Genomic DNA, 17,493 nt, shown 5'->3' on the forward strand with positions numbered 1-17,493 from the left:
AGTGTTTACACAGACTGAATCACTCACAAATTAAGGAGAACCTGGTTCTAATTCATCATTCTCTATAACCCAGGAAGTACTCCCCATTTATTCTTCTAAAAATAACTCTAACTTCCATTTTTCTATTTGCAGATGTGAAAGCAAATAGGCAGTTTACAACCCTCTTTACCGCCTATAGGCCCCCTAGCCTCCCTACTGTTAGCAGTTTACAAAGCATTCTTCTGGCTTTTTATCTCTGTACTTTGTAGGCAGGCGTGTGCGTACATGTGTGCGCCTTTCTAAGTCAATGGAATGTACAACTGCTCTCAGTGAGAGCAAGTCATGTAGTATTCAAAGGGCTATGAGACAAATTGAGACACTTAGTATATTTAGATATTTTGTAGAAAATCTGCAAATCAAAGTATACAGATATACTCATGACTGTGAGTGACACTGCTCCAGGAGAGTGAGAAGAGCCTAGTTCAAAAGTTAACACAACTTCAAAGTCATGGAAAGCAGGAGCCACCCACAACAGACTGAGAAAACATGGCTCCAAAAGTGGAAGAAAAACCAGGGGAGACTATCTCTGAAACCAGGGGTGAATAGTATCTCAAGAAGCCATCACTTTTTTAAAATGCTGAAGTACATTTAACCTTGTGCTATACACAGCTCAACTGGATCAAGGCTAAAGCAGCTGAAACTGCTTACCTGAGGATCATCATCTTCCATATCATTGAAGTCTGTTTGCGTCTTCAACAACAGCTGCATCACATCTGATGCATCCTGCATGAACTACAGAATATGTGGAAAAAGTTCACGATATTACTAGTGTACATCAGGTCAGAGAGGCACTTGTTGCTATCTAATTTTGTTGTGTGTGTGTGTGTGTTTTTGGGTGGCACTGGGGTTGAACTCAGGACCCATGTTTACTGGGCAGGTGGTCTTACCACTCGGAACACTGCCCGTTTTTTGTGATGGGTTTTCTTGAGATAGGGTCTTGTTAACTATTTGTCCAAGGCTGGCTTCAAACCTCGATCCTCCTGAGTGGCTAGGATTATAGGCATGAGCCACCAGCACCCAGTTCCGAATTTTGTTTCTTATATAATAATAAGACTTCGAGAAGAATATACATTTTGCATATGGGTCATAATCCCACAGATAAGACAATACCAAAAAATTCTCATCTACATTATATCAAATTTTAAATTGCCCCAATTTAATACATAAGGATTTTGTATAATTTCCATTTGACTCTGTAGTTCTGGCAATCTCCACTGCATAATCAGGCAGTGTTTCAAAGCCAGATACATGGAGTACGGTGCAGGTATAACACACGTTCTAAAGGTTAGGTTCTCAGTACCCCACAGAAAACAATTTAAAAGACATGTTTCTACTGATGCTAGTTTTGGAGAGGCAAGACAGAGAAGTTCCATGTTGGTAGGGAGGAGGGTCAGAATGTGAGAGGTCAATGAGATAGGAACTTCTTTTGGGTCAGCTTGAACAACTCTGAGATGTTGATCCTTGATACAAGGACACCTGATGCTGTCTGGATTACCAGGAAAGCAAGCCCACGTCTAAGTGGACTACACATTCATTATGTGTGCTTAATTCCACATGCTTCTCACAAGACTGACTGACTGATGGTAGGGAAAACAGTGTGTTAAGGGCATAACCGAGTTAATATTAACAATGAAAAAACGTGGACAACTATTTACAATAGGAGCAATGTGAAAGAATAATGAAGGGAAAAAAACTCCTCCAGGATCCTCAATGTACCCACTGGCAGCCAGCAAATGTAACAGAATACAAACAAATCACTTACCTTTTCCTTCCCAACAGCCAGACCAATAAGGCTGATGCATTCAATAGTTTTTCCTCTCAGAAGTCTGAGCTCTTTCTGAACTGCATTCTCAACAATGTGCTTCAGTGATGGCATAAATAAATCATAGTAGGGGACAAATTTTTCTTCTGCAGTATCTGCAACTGATGCAATGGATGTCACAACTTGCTCCAAAACTAACTTGGTGCCTTTCTGAATCAACTAGGAGAAGGAAGATACACAAAAGAAGTTACTTAAGTGAAAAATTGGAAGCTAGAAGTAGAGACTAGAGGTTTTGGAAGAAATCTCTATAAAAAATAACCCACGCTGAACTACTGACGTGGACTCACTTTTGTTAACTTGGCATCCCTTATTTTTGCTTTATCTCACAGCACAGTTGCTTCTCGCATACAAATCTTGACTCTTCAATTTTTTTGTGTGTCCATAAAGCGTTATGCCTGCAGGGGACTGGTAGCTCATGCCTATAATCCTAGCTTCTTGAGAGGTAGAAATCAGAATTTTGGTTTGGTTTTGGAGACTGTACCTCAAAAAAAGCTCAACACAAATCAGGGCTGGTGGAGTGGCTCAAGCGGTAGAGTGCCTGCCCAGCAAGGCCCTGAGTTCAAGCCCCAGTATGAGAGAGGGCTATATTTACACCTTATCTTTCTTACTCATCTTTTCCTGACAGATTCTCACTGCTTACTATGTGTGCGTGTATGGTCAAGGAGACTGCTGTTGAGGAAAACCACGGCTGCTCAGAATACATAGTTCAGTACTCTAAAACCACTCAAATTTACCTACACTACATTTACAGAAGGTCCAAGTGCACACAACTTGAAGCTGCCCGTAGTAGTAGGCTACCTTACCTTCACAAACATTACTGCTGTACACATTAGCACTGCTTACCATAAACTAGATTTTATTTTGATGCTGCTTATCTACAATACTGCAGATGCTGGATTCATTTTTCTCATTAACACTGCCTGACTTCTGCCAAACACATGTGGAACCCATCTAAAAGTTTTACTTTATCACATAAATTAAGCACATTAACTTTTTTGGCTTGAGAGGATTACTGTAACTTTTACCTTGCTTTCTGGGCACTATTTGCTTTATGGGAGGCATACTTTCATAAAATTAAGCACAGATCACACTATGATTTAAACATAACTGATGATAATGTGGGACTGACTGAAAGCTTCTCTGCAGAAACTGAATTGTTATAATGTGTGTGCAGGAATTAAAAATTTTTGTTTTTGAAATTTCTTTTTCTTTCTTTTTTTAACTGTCCTTACTCAAATCTAATAAATGTTCAAATAAGGTAGGCTTACCATCTTCTGTTTTGTGCTGTTGTACTTCTAATTCAACACACCCTGGAAGATCCCACTAAAGGAACCTTACTGCTCTCTTGAGCACCTTTCTCCTTCTTGGTGCTACACTCTGTACCAAAGAGCTAATGTGTTCTTTAACTTGGCTAGTAACAGGTGCTTCCTAGGTACCTGTAGCTGGGATCCCGTCACCTGGCAACATTCTAGGTCATGCCTTTTTGACTTGTACGAATATGGTATCCAATAACTTCTCCACATTTCATTTCCCTTAACAACCACACTCTCAGAAGAACTCTTTCACTTTTTAATCACAAATTCGATCACAACTTTAACTTTGTGTTTCATGTCTTGACTTCAATGCTGACCTTCCTTTCTCGTCTTTAAAACAAGCAAACAAACAAAACCCACACACTGGCCTTCTGTAGGAACGACAGTGAGACACAATGATTCTCTTCACATTGTGACCTTCTATTCAAACTCACATCTGTAACTGACTCAAGCACACAGCCTGTCCACCCCTGCAGTGTGTGTACATCTACATGTGTTGTGTTCATATAGTTAAATGCTTCCTTGACAGTATTCTTAGTGTGCTGTCATCTGACACTGAATGTTTGGGCCTCTGAAACTACTCATTTTGGCTTCTGAGACATTCAGTTCTCTTTTTCCTCCTCGCTCTCTGAGCAGGCACTAGTGCTAATGCAAGCTGTGGTTTGTGAGCTGTTTGTCACTGATCTATACTAAGTACCAGAACTGAGAGTAAGAGAAATTTCTATAACAATTTGACAGTAAATTCATGTCTACTGAGTCCAGTAATGAAAAGGAATCTTTTTCCTACGCCCTCACTGTTCATTTCCTTTTTATAGCTATAATTCATTTTCACTATATTTGACAATGAACTGGGTCTGGATCTTAACCTTTGTTTTTTTTGCCCATTTCTCTCTCATACACAGACAATGTACTATCAGCACACTGCTGGACTAGTATCACGCAACTGTTTTCAGGTTGCATACCTTAAGCTGTAATTCTAAACCACCTTCTGCTTGGAGAGCCAGTCCTTACTTTAAAAATTAATCATATTTAAAGAAAAAAAAGGACATAATCTCCCGGTGTCTGGATTTCTGCCGCCCTGGTTAGAAGAACTGTCACAATTTCTTCCTTGAGCTTCTCCTCCACCTTTTTCAGTTAGTGGGCAGAAAGACATGTCGACGCTTCCTGGGAACTGTCTTTTGAGTCACCTCTTCTCAACAGTTCCCTAGCGACCACTGTGTGATACTCCTGTTGTCACTCTTCTTCCCTTTTTATTTTATGCCTCACAATGCCACCACACTCATCTCCTACAGTCATTGTACCATTTCTTGCAGCATTGAAGAAGACAGAAGGCTGGGGAAGTAGCTTAAGTGGTAGAGCACTGCCCAGCATGCCCGAAGCCCTGAGTTAAACACGAAAACAAAACACTGAATACTTCTTCCTGAGGTTCTGCAAATCCTCTGCCTTATTTTCAAGGCAATCCACACAATGACTTTATCAAACTTTTTAGGCCTAGTCTTTCCCAATTTTAATACTGTCCTATGCCCATGCCCTGATCAAGCCTCAATTACTATACTGGCAAGAGCTTGGAATGTCCTCTTATCTCTAACTTTCTGTTCTGATGGTCTTTCTCCAGGTCTTACACATCGAGTCATCTAAATCAATATCTAAATAGAGGGCTCGAAGATTTTAAAACTCAGTTGGACGTGGTGACTTAACACCTGTAATCCTAGCTACTCGTGAGGTGGAGATCTGTAGGATCACAGGTTGAGGCCAGCCCAGACAAAAAAACAGTAATTCAACTGATAAAAGTTGGGTGTATGTGGTGCGTGCCTGTCTCCCCAGATATTTGGGAAGCGTAAATAGGAGGGAGCTGGTCCAGGCCAGCCAGGGCACAGACACAACACTCTAAGTTAAAGCAAAAAGGGTAAGTAAGCAGGGGAATGAAGCGCCTACCCAGCAGCACAGCCGGGCTCCACCCACGGCTGTGAAACGCACCTCTTGAAGTTTGAGCGCCATGATGGAGTGCAGGTGTTTCACCAAGTCATCTAAGTACGGAGTGAGCAGCGACTTGGGGCAGTCTTCAGTGAAGTTGATGAGGGCAGCAGCAGCATGCGCCTGCACCCGCTGGTTGCCCTGGTCTTCCATGGTCTGGAGCAGAGCTGCAATCACCTGGCAAACGAAGGCAAACCGGTGTCCACGCTGAGGCCCCTCTGAGTCTGACTTGGGGATGGAGGACCGTTGCTTACCTTCTCATGAAATTTCTTCTGGAAACCAGGTGCAAAGTCCGTGGCCATCTGCCCCACAGCATTGCAGGCTGCATACCTTACTCGGGGATGCTGCAATATGTCCCCTTGTATTAGTAAAGGTAGCAGGCTCCCATATCAACTACGTAACAATCACAAGTCAACTGTCTAATAGTACTTACAGGATCCTGAAGGAAAAGCAAAACAAAATTCACTATTTCATTTAAAATTCCTTCCATCTGCTGGTGGCACCCTTCACCAATGGCAGATAAGGCCATCAATCCTGCATGCCGGTATTTCCAGTCAGCTACCAAAAAGATGACATCCAAAAGAACAGTAATTAGACACCTCCAATGTGTCCTGGTGGTCCCAAGTGCAAACCAACAGGAGCAACAAACACTTTACATATGTGTTCATCTGAAAAACTAACTAGACTATTTCTTAATTAAAAGAAATTCTTTTTTGGAGACAGGGTCTTGCTGTGTAGCCCAGGCTGGCCTCAAACTCAAGATCTTCCTGCTTCCACCACCTGAGTAGCTGGGATTACAGTTGTGTACCACCATTCCTAGCTTTAAAGATGTTTCCTCATAAGATTTACCATAACCAGTAAGTACTAGGATTTTCTGTGCTATATACAACTATGTTCATTGAATGTATACATTTGCTACACCCCCTAGCCCAAGGTCAGGTTGTTTTTTTCTTTTTTGCTCAGGGCTTCGAGCTTATAAAGCAAGCACAGTACCACTTGAGCCATACCTCCAGTCCAGTTTGCTCTGGTTATTTAAGGTTGGGTCTCACACACTAGTTGCCTGGGCTGGCCTCGAACTGCAATCCTCCTAATCTCAATCTCCCAAGTAGCTAGGATTACAGGGGTGAGCCTACAGCAGCCATGCTTGGCTGAAGAAAAATACTCCTTTAGCATAAGACTGAATGGTTCAAAAACAATGACAAGATAATATTTTACCAGTTGAACGTAAGAGTCAGATTAAACATTCTACAAATAGGCAAAATTAAGTGTTAAATAGTAAGCATGCTACTATTTAAGTACAAAGCACAGATGACTTACGATTCTGAAGCATCTGCATAATGTGTTCCTTGATCATTGGTAGCACAAGCTTTCCACCAAGGCCACAAGCCATTCGGTCTAACGCACTCTCACCAGCAACCGCATTGCTAAACACACAAACAAAATCATGTATTCAAAATACCCAAACACGTAGAAAGACAGCAATGCACAGCCTATTTCTATATATATTATTAAGACAGGACTGAGAAAAAAGAGCGCAGTCTTTCGGATATGATTGAAGTTGGGGGCTAAAAACCCTCAGATGAAAAAAAAAAAAAGGATAAATAAAAACATTCATTATGTTCTACCATTTTTTTTTTTTAAAGTTCAGTGCCTCCTTTTATCAGATAAGTACCTCCTTAAATTTAGATAGCCTTAAATTCTAGAACATGGGTTACAGGAAGTGGTTCTAAGAATGTACACAGTTTCCCTTCTTACCCAGAGCTAATTTATCTCTATTTTTTAAACACAAAATGGCTTGTGGACTTGGTGGAAAGCTTGTGCTTGAACCCAAATGATCGTTCCCCTCAGCTTTCTGAGTCCTGAAATACAGGCATACATCACTGTGTCCAGCAAGCACTTAAGTATGTTTAAAAGGATACAAATTGTATGCCAAAAATAGGCCTAAAGGGAAGCTAAGTTTTCACTAAGAGTTTGGGGCACAGAAGCATGTGCACACATTCTGGCTCAGAGCTGCAAAACTGCTAGTGAACGTGCCATGTGCATAAACCTTTACAGCTCTGCGAAGACGAAACTGTAAACATAAAGTTGTAAGATCATTACACAAGTGTTTAGATCTAAAAATCCCATCTAGCAAATATTCATGACCTATTCATTCATAGATAAATGATTCATCGGATCCAGAAAAAGTAGTTTCTTAAACTATCTAAATTTAAGGTCTGTTTATGGGGCAAATGTAGAGTAACTGAAGTGGAGAAACAAACTATTACCCAATCCTATTCTTCTCAGCAGCTCAGTGAAGGTTTACCTTCATATACAGCAAAAAAGTAATGAAGTCAGAAACCAGTTATATTTAATAAAGGAATTAAGCCTAAACATTGAAGCCTAAGCTGGGTGCCAGGGGCTCACTCCTGTAATACCAGCCATGTAAGGGATCATTATTGCCACTATACAGTGAATATAGGTTTTGGTTGACTCCTTTTATAGGAACCTGTTATTTAAGGCATAACAAGCCAGTATAGCAGTGTTACTGTAATCCTGGAAATAAATCTTGCAACCTCTCTAAAGTTAAATCACATTATATTGGGAAAATATGGTGTTTTACAAGGAATTCTGCTGAAACAAGTACTCTAGGCGAGATCTGTGCATATAAATATATTTATCCCAATAAGGTTTCCTTATAAGTATTTTAAAAGAAATTCTTAAACTTGGGCTGGACTCTAACTGGCATTCCTCCTGCCATAGCCTCTTAAGTGCTGGGATTACAGACCTAACTTCCTTCTTTTTGTTGAGGTGATCTTTTCTAATTACAGGATACAGTCTTATGTGCTAACTATTTGTTATTAAAGTATGTTTTATGAACTTCTATTAAAAATGAATTTTATCAATAAAAATTACATGTGAAGAAATACTACTTGCACGATATGATACAAAAACACATTCTAAACTGAAAGTTCAACCCCAGGTTATGTACAGAACACAGTGGTGAACAGTGAACTCCTGGCCTCTACTGTACCAATGCCAAACCACCTCCACCCAGTCTTTCATGTTATTACCTATCAAAGTCATCATCTTCTAGTTCATCAGCATTCGCCCAGTCCTCATCCTCTTCCAGATCAACCATCATTGCTAACATCTGAGGAACTAAAGAAAACAACTATTTCACACCTAAAGCCTATGGTTCTATAATTTTGTCAACATCACCAATTCAAAAGAAGAATTTTGTCCACAAAAGAGTGAGATAAAACATTTACAGTTGGCCCTCAATATCCACAGGTTCTACATCCTTGGATTGAACCAATCTCATAAAAAATATTCAGGGAAAGGGCTGGGGATGTAGCTCAGTGGTTAAGTGTTTGCCTAGCATGTACAAGGTCCTGGGTTCAATTCCAGTTCAGCAAAAAAAACCAGAACAACCAACAAAATATATTCAGGGGAAAAGTCTGGATCTGTGCTGAACATGTACAGATTACTTTTTCTTGTCATTATTCTCACCATAGTTTAGCAATTATTTACATTGCATTGACATCATATTAGGCATCACAAGTAATCCAAGTAGCGCACAAGATCATGTGAGAATGTCAAATACAAATGGTATGTCACTTCACAGAAGATTTGAGCACCTGAAAACTTTGGTATTTGCAAGGGGTCTGAAAACTAATCCCCTGTGGATATCAAGGGACAATTCTATGTGACCCCAAATCTGGTTTGTTCAGTTTTAACCTTTGTGACAGCTGCTTTAGTTCTTTTTTTAAAAATAACATTTGGATATGCTGGGGTTGGGATATTTGGAAGTTCAATGACCTTCCCAAATCCCACTGCATTCTCTACCTCTCCCTTACCAGGGGCAAGCACATCATAAAAGGAATATTTATCATTCCCACTTGAAGTAGATTCCTAAGTCTATACACAGTATTATAGTACTTCAGATCTGTTTTAATTATTCATCCATTTTTCTTACTCTTTGTAGACAACCAGTCTACAAATAAGCAATATTTTTATTTCCAATTCTTACTCACTTTTTTTTACATCAATGCATTGTCTGGAACTGTCAATATAGCTGAAAGTGACAGTGGAAATATTTTCCTTATTCCTGACTTTAATAGGAAAGTTCCTAAAATTCTAACCACTACTCCAGTGTGAGATAAAAGGTAGGTGCCACTAGAAAATAAATCTGGTGGTATGATTTATATTCTAAAGCTAGCGTTCCTCATAAGCACATGAAGAAATGGCCAGAAAAGAAAGCCATCAGGGCAGTCCTAAATCTTTATCCCGTTTGATGAAACCTGCATGTCTGAGATGTATTTCCCCAGATTCATCTAATTCCCTAAAGACATTCATTATATTCTCAAAAAATCTGAGAAATCACAATTCTTAGTGAATTTATTGAATTATGCCTCCTTCTACATAAACTATCTGAAGAACTTTGACTTACTAGTTTGTGCAACAATATTAGTATGCTTCCTTAACATAGCAGCTGCAGTCTCAGAGAGAGTCACGATCACTTCAAGGGCAAGCTGGCGTTGCATATTGTTGAGGCTAGTGTCTCCACATAACTACGAAGAAGACATATTCATACACGGTTAATAGTTCAATATCAGAACTTAATATTAACAGAATGCTTATTGAGACATTTAACTTACCTTTAGACTTAGCTGTAGAGTTGCTTCCAAATGAGGACGCAAATACTTTGGGACAGTATCTGCAATCTCAACAAGGGATTTTAGGACTGAGTCATCATTCTGATAGCACGAGTCATTTACAGCCTAGAAAAAAATGAGGAAAATTGTCTTGTGTTTGGGATTCATTTTATGATGCCTCATTAGTTAAACCATTCCTAAAAAACAGTCAAAAGAGGAATGTTAACTTTTTTCCACTAAATAATTTAGCAATCTACATTAGGCAAATGTTCTTCCAATAGCCACATGTATACCTTGTTTTTGAGGAATGCTAACTGGAATCGCACAAAATAGTTTTAAATCTTAGGCATGGGAAATGCAAATCAAAGCCACAATAAGGTTTCTCTTAACCAGTAAGACTATTATCAAAAAGTAATAAATGCTGGTGAGGATGTGGAGGAAGGGGAATTCTCACACACTCTTTGGTGGGAATGTAAATTAGTAGAGCCGTTAAGGAGAACTGTACGGAGGTTTCTCGGAAAAAAAAAAAAACAAAAAAAACCCCAACACACTACTGCATGACCCAGTACCGCTATTACTGGGTGTGTATGTATATCCAAAGGCATGAAAATCATGTTGAAGAAATATCTGCACTTGCATGTTTATTCCAGCACTTTTTAACAGCCAAGATACGAAAGTGATGCATGTGTCCACTGACGAATAAAAAAGAAAATGCTGATATATACACAAATGGAGTATTATTCAACCTAAGAATGAAATTCTGTCATTTGCAGCAACATGGATGGAACTGGAAGACATTGTTAAAATAAGTTAGGCACAGAAAGACAAATACTGCATGTTCTCACTTACACGTGATTAACCGAGCCGCAAACTGTGTCAAGGAGAGGATGGGAGAAAAAATATGTAATAGGCACACAGATGTAGCTGGACAGAGGAATAACACTGAATGTTCTATAGCACTGCAGGGTAACTACAGCTGACAACAAATAATTGGTGACAAATGTTTTCTCAAAAAAATGTTAGTAGAGAAGATTTTTAGTATTTTCAATGCAATGAATGTCTGAAGTGATTTGATCACTACATATTATATATGTGTATTAAAATGTCATCTTTTATCCCATAATTATCTACAATTACAGTGTCAACTAAAAATAAAACTAAATTAAAAAAATCCTGAGTCAATGAGGCTTGTGGAGTGGCTCAAGTGGTAGAGCGCCTGTCTCGCAAGCACAAGGCCAAGTTCAAACCCCAGTATCACAGGGGAAAAAAAAAAACAAAACTAAGTCAAAACTAAAACCAGAGAGAGTATACTATCACAACAATACTGAAGGTTGTCAAATAACTCTTTTATAACTCAATAAAATCCATTTTCTCTGTCCTTTATGTATGTCTTAGTCTTTTCCATATAAATAAAATCTCTGGGATTTAGATAACAGGGCTGGCAGAGTGGCTCAAGTGGTAGAGTGCTTGACTAGCAAGCTTGAGGCCCTGAGTTCAAACTCCAATATTAACAAAAAGATTTTTAGATAATAAACTACAAAGCAATAGCATATTACACTTACAAGTTCTGGCACTGCCCTAACATTATCTTTTCAATGTTAAAGGGAAGCGGGAGGGAGGGTTTCACTAAATCCTAATAACTTTTGATTCTCCACTGGAATGCAATTCCTCCTAGGAAATAACTTCTTTTCTTTCTTTTTTGAGGTACTGGGGTTAGAATTCAGGGCTTCTCAATCCTTAGTCACATGACTATGAACATACAAAAGCCAGGGATAATAGATACGCTGCATCTGCAACACAAAGGCTTCTGAGAGATTCATATGATCTTCTCAGCATGCATCTCACACGTTCACAAATGTCACACTTATAAAAATGGAAAATCACAGGATCAGAACCTAGAACCTAAGCCGCAAATTATTTTTGCCTGATTTTAGTCTGTTGTTGGCTAAGGACAACTAAGGATCAAAAAACATTTGGGGGCAAAAGGGAGCTAAGTCTGTACTGAACTACAGATTCTGGTATCTGAATAGGGTCCTGACACTAACTAGGATACTGAGGGATGACTATACAGTGATCCTCCACCCCCAAAATTTAATTATTATAAATAAAGGATGAATCACATTTCGTCTTCTCCGGCAGTCTGACCAATAATAACAGCAATGCTGTGGTTTCCTTTACCAGTGATCCAGTTAAGTGAGTTCAGTTTTAGCTACTGCATATGCACACACACTTAGAAATTAACGAGTCTACTTTTTAATATGGGCATGCCTAAACACACATATGGAAAAGCAACTCATTTCACTATGCATTACTTTTTATTTCTTCCTTCTATTTAGTCACATATTGATATTTTAAAAAACTGCATGTATCATATCTACATACTTATTTTAGGATAATATATAAGAAGTTACAAAATATTTATTAAAAAATAGAATTTACAGTCTGATAAGATAATCATTACACTACCTTGTCCATTCTTATTTTGCTTTCCAAATAAGACAGAAGGCAATCTTAAATTAACTTGTCCTTGGGAACTATAATGTGAACTAATCATAAGCTCCTACTTTACAACATCAACTATTATAAGACCTGTGGTCAAGAGTAAGGATTCTGCCAGGAGACAGTGGCTCACACCTATAATCCTAGCTACTTGGGAGGCTGAGATCAAAACAAAAAAACAAAAAAGAGTAAGGACTCTGCAGTGAGATTTGTTTCCCACTTAGTAAACTGTGATCTTGGACAAAATTTTATTGTCTCATCCTCAGTTTTTCCTTTTATAAAATATGCCTTAAACCTTACAGTTTATCTGGTAAATTTGATGGAAATAACCTATGTGGCTACACATTTAATGGTAAGTATTTTGTTAACTGTTTACATTATAGAAAAACTTAAGCGTAATATTTTAAAGGACTAGAAGTTTTTTCAACAGCACCCAGGAAGCTGAGACAAGAGACTCATGATTATGTCAGCCTGGGTGATATAGCAAAGACCATGTCTCAAAAAAAGGTCAAGGGCAGTAAATGTATGTAGCTCAATGGGCCAGGTCTGCACGTTGTGTTAATTGCTCCATCTCCAGCAACAGCATATAACAGGTAGTAAGTATTTGCTCCATGGATGTATGAGTGCACTATAGAACTGATGAAAATTTAAACCAATTAAAAACAAATTAAATAAACCAATTAATAAAAACCAATGATTTGGTCTGTGCTGTTCTCTTACCTGCAAGAACCCAGGTAACAAGTCTGCAAAATGTTTGAACAGCGCAACATTGTGCTCATTTGCAAGTATGAATGCAGCTGTAGCTCTTGCAGATAATGTCCTGATCTAAAATGAAGGGAGCAAAAGATGTCAAATATGAGAAGCTTCTGACAGATTTCTCACTCAACACGACATTTCCTCTATTAGTAAATCAGCATTTATTTTAATGCATAAAAGTAAAAACGACCCCTTATTACATTAACTTCTTTCAGAAATTCAGATTGAACCAGATGTGAATATTAGTGGAACTGAAATTATTTACCGATGGATGTTCCTGATCTTGCATACATTGAACTAACATCCGTTTGATGACGTCTAAATAGTGCTGCTGTTGGTTCCCAAAAATTCCAGGGAAATTCCTAGAAAATGATTCAAAAACACTCTTTAAAAGCTACCTTTGTAAACTACAAGCTGGAGTCTCTAATGAACCATTTACCTGACTCAAATCATACATTAATGCTCAGGTGGAAGAGCATCTACATATGTTCAAACACAACAGTTCAGGCTGGACAGAGGATTCTCAGCAGCCCATTCCCAGACAGGTGCTTTGTCCTCTATTGTTCTGTCACTAAGGCTAGGAATAGATGGTCAGAAAGCATGGTCGCCCTTTCCCATGGGATAAAACCATGTTTTCTTTTTTAATTGTTTTTACATTTATTCATACGTGTACACATTGTTTGGGCCACCTCTCCAACCTGCTCCCACCCCCCTCGCTTCCAGGCAGTAGTTGTTTTACCCTCTTCTCCAACTTTGTTGAAGAGAAGACGTAAGAGATAAGAAAGATATAGCGTTTTCGCTAGTTGAGATGAGGATACCCATACAGAGAGATTCCTATCATTGCTTCCATGAACATGGGTATTACAACCCGCATTCACAAACGTTTTCTGACCATCCATTCCTAGTCTTGGTGAACCAGGTAATCCAATTTTTGCCAACTTTAAATCTGGTAAACAATTAAGGCTGGACGTGGTGGTGCATGCCTGCACCAGCTATGCAGGAGGCACAGGAAGGAGGAATGCAGTCCAGACTGGCCCAGGGCAAAAAGACAGACCCTATCTGAAAAAACTGCTAAAGAAAAAGGGCTGGAGGCATGACTCAAGTGGTAAGAGTACCTGCCTATCAAATATGAGGCCCTGAATTCAAAGCCCTGAACCACCAAGGGAAAAAAAAAAAGGTAAACAATTAAACTGAGTGCTTTTATGTAATCCTCTAATCTGGATTACTGAAACGAGTAAGATACACTTGACAACCAAAGTAGAAAGTGATGTCTAAAAACTGTACATAATGTCTGTACCTTGAAAAGTTATAAATCTATTAAAATTTTAAGCACAACAAAAAAACTATGGTAACATAGTAGGTCAAAAAATAATCTAAACACTTGTTCATAAATATACAGAAGCCTGTTAAAATATTATAAAGCATGGTCACAGAAGACCCAGAAAACATAATGGGGATTTACCAGCATTCTCTTCTTTTCCAAAATGCAATTATTGGTCTGGTAGAGTGGCTAAAGTGGCAGAGCACTTGCCTAGCAAGCATGAAGCCCTGAATTCAAACTGCAGTATTGCAAAACAAATAAATAAATAAAAATAAAATCAGAATTAAGAGATAAAATTGCAGAGTGTGAAATAAGAAAACTTTTTCTCAACTTTCTTTTTTAAAGCAAATCCAAAGCCTACTCGAAAATCCCAAAAGCTAAATTAGGCTGAAATAACCAGTTAAAATGTGTTTCGGACATTAAAGATATTAAATTTTCAAAAAACAACAGCAAAAAAACCCCAGAACAATCACATACCAGAATATGTGAAGAGCAGCTTCCCGCAGTCCCATGTTTTGAGAGCTGACTGAATCAAAAAGGAACTTCAAGCCTTCAGGCCACTGGTTGTTGCCATCCTCATCTAAAAGTAAAAAAAATCCAGGCTTGAGTTCAAAATATTATGGGTGAATCCTTTTATTCCATAAGCCTCATTCAAAATATGTAATAGTATAAATGTGACTTGCTCTATGTTTTAAAAAATTTCAGTAAAATTAAGCCCTTTAACAGTACTATAATCTTATAAAAAGGTAAGTTGTGTATTTGGGCTTATGTAAGTACAAATATTAGCACTGGTTATTTCCAAGGAGAATTTAAAGAGAAAGCAGTACTTTTACTAAATATACAAATATTTGATTAAATTATTTACATATACTATTGCTATTGAAGAGTTTAAAAGTAAGCAGAGCTAATATCTGAAAGCAAAGTCTTGAAACCAAACTAATTATTACTTTCTAACTAGAAGAAGATACCACAGTGAGAGCCCCTGGATCTAGAAGATACAAATATTCTGCAGGGCTTTTTTGGTGTGTGATTTTTGGACAGGGTTCTTGCTAAAGTAGCCCAAGATAGCCTAGAAATTGCTGTGAAGTCCACAGACTGTCCTTGAACTCAAGGTCCTCCTGCCTGACTCCCAAGTCCTGGTATTACAGGTGTGCACCACAAGGTCTGGCATATACTTTGTAGCTTTGAGTGCTACAGGATGTTACCAATGTTTAGTTTTTATCAAGATGTAAAAAGAATGAGTAACCATGAAAGCTACTGTGGCCTCTAGAAAACTCACTGGTTATACTGCTACAAGGACCTGAAGTTTGAGGCGAGCCTGGGCAACAGGCTGTTTCTTTTCTTCCATTTCTTTTTCTTTTTAAAAACAGACCAACAGTAGCTGCACATTGTGAAAGAAACCAGAAAAACTGCTCACCCTTTCACATGTAGGTGGTAGGGATCAAACCCAGGGCCTTTGAACATACTAGGTAAGCAAGCTACAACAAAACCTTTAAAGTGCCCTTTCAACAGAAAGATGATACTTAAAGGGGGAATAGGACAACTGTTGGGAAAAAAGATATGAGGTAGCTGTGGTGGCACACACCTGTAATCCCAGGCGGGAGGCTCAAGGCAGGAGTTCAAGGACATAGCAAGACCCTGTCTCCAAAAAGCATAATCTGTGAAGAGCGCTTTGAATATTTGGACATGTTTTCATTACTAAGAGATTTTAAAAGAGAAATAATATCACCTATAAAATGTTTGCATCTGTACATTCTAAGCTATTTAAGTGGTGTTTTGAACTCATTTAAACTATATTAGTATTAGATTCTAAGAATGTGTTGCTATCAAAAAGGATGGTAATCTATGAGTTGAACTGAACAAGAACTTCTTCATAATGTTCTAAGCAAGCCAACAATCCCCTCTCATATAACCCCCTTTCATGAGTTCCCAACTATTACAAATGTTATCTAGTTGGCAGAGTGGCTCAAGTGCTAAGAGTGCCTGCCTAGCAAGTGTGAGGCTCTGAGTTCTAACTCTGGTACTGCCAAAATATATGAAACAATAATAAAGAAAATGAGTTCTAAATGAACAGTGCTTATAATCACACCTATGAGTCCCACCTCTGGCTTAGGGATGCAGCTCAGTGGTACAGTATGTGCTTACTGGGTGTGGACCTATTCAATTAAAATTCCACTACTGACCATTTTGACTTTTTCTGCTGAAAAATGCATTTAAGGGCTGGGGGCATGGCTCAAGTAGTAGAGCACCTGCCTAACAAGCATGAAGCCCTGAGTTCAAACTCCAGTACTGCCTCCCACCAAATAAAGCATTTAAGAACGTTTTTATTCTTTAAAATACATATACTTTTTGGTATTTTATAATGCACATAGTATAGTATAGCAGCCTATACTATACTATCAATACAGCACCTGGAGTCCACTGGTTTCTACTTAAATTGGAAGTTCAATCTATAAAGTAGGCTATAACATCAGCCAGCCTGTGTTTCTACAACTTTACAGATGAAAGAGGAAACATACTAAAAACTTTCAAGCCAATTCCAAAATGACTGCCCAGATGGACGTGTTGAGTATCAATTGTAAGTGTTGACTAGATTTCATAAACATCTGTAATTTTGGGGTCTAAATGCAGAATCTATGATCACATTCATTTTGGACAGAATAAACATGATGGTGGTACCTGTAAAAAAGATTAAAAAATACAAAAAAGAAAAGGCCAGGCATGATGGTGCATGCCTCTCATCTCAGCAACCTGGAGGTTGAGGTAGGAGGATTGAGTCCAAGGTTAGTCTGGGACACGGCAAATTCCAGGCCAACCCAGGGTACATAGGAGATTCTGTCACAACAAACGAAAATACATACATACATAAATAGTGTGTGTCTGGGGAGGGATATACCCTCCCTATCCCAATAAACGTACTTGTACACATACCTATTAAATTCCTGGCCAATTCAGCAGCAATATCACAAATTTTTTTCCTCATGCTAGATTGTGTTTCCATCTGAATAATCATTAGTAGTTCACTCTTGATGGCAGTCTGTACATCCGATGGCAGAGTTGGATAGACTTCATCAAATGCAGAGGACAAAAGACGTCTTAGGAGAACGGCAGCCATTTGTCTAGCCTACAAAC

At 38.6% G+C, this 17,493-nt stretch overlaps 1 protein-coding gene across 1 annotated transcript in view; it reads right to left on the reverse strand.

Annotated features, from left to right (window-relative positions):
* Ipo5 (importin 5) overlaps window positions 1-17,493 on the reverse strand; it is a 38,539-nt gene that overhangs the window by 13,504 nt on the left and 7,542 nt on the right. The window contains exons 3-15 of the mRNA XM_020183328.2: window positions 17,293-17,485; window positions 14,839-14,941; window positions 13,306-13,402; window positions 13,005-13,109; window positions 9,789-9,911; window positions 9,581-9,701; window positions 8,202-8,289; window positions 6,466-6,572; window positions 5,582-5,706; window positions 5,403-5,492; window positions 5,152-5,325; window positions 1,802-2,020; window positions 688-771 (exon numbers count right to left, since the gene is read on the reverse strand). Of these exons, the coding sequence (XP_020038917.1) occupies window positions 688-771; window positions 1,802-2,020; window positions 5,152-5,325; window positions 5,403-5,492; window positions 5,582-5,706; window positions 6,466-6,572; window positions 8,202-8,289; window positions 9,581-9,701; window positions 9,789-9,911; window positions 13,005-13,109; window positions 13,306-13,402; window positions 14,839-14,941; window positions 17,293-17,485 (1,629 nt within the window). The remainder of the gene's footprint in view (window positions 1-687; window positions 772-1,801; window positions 2,021-5,151; window positions 5,326-5,402; window positions 5,493-5,581; window positions 5,707-6,465; window positions 6,573-8,201; window positions 8,290-9,580; window positions 9,702-9,788; window positions 9,912-13,004; window positions 13,110-13,305; window positions 13,403-14,838; window positions 14,942-17,292; window positions 17,486-17,493) is intronic.

Source organism: Castor canadensis, chromosome 10 (genome assembly GCF_047511655.1).
Source record: "Castor canadensis chromosome 10, mCasCan1.hap1v2, whole genome shotgun sequence".
NCBI classification, from domain to species: Eukaryota; Metazoa; Chordata; class Mammalia; order Rodentia; family Castoridae; genus Castor; species Castor canadensis.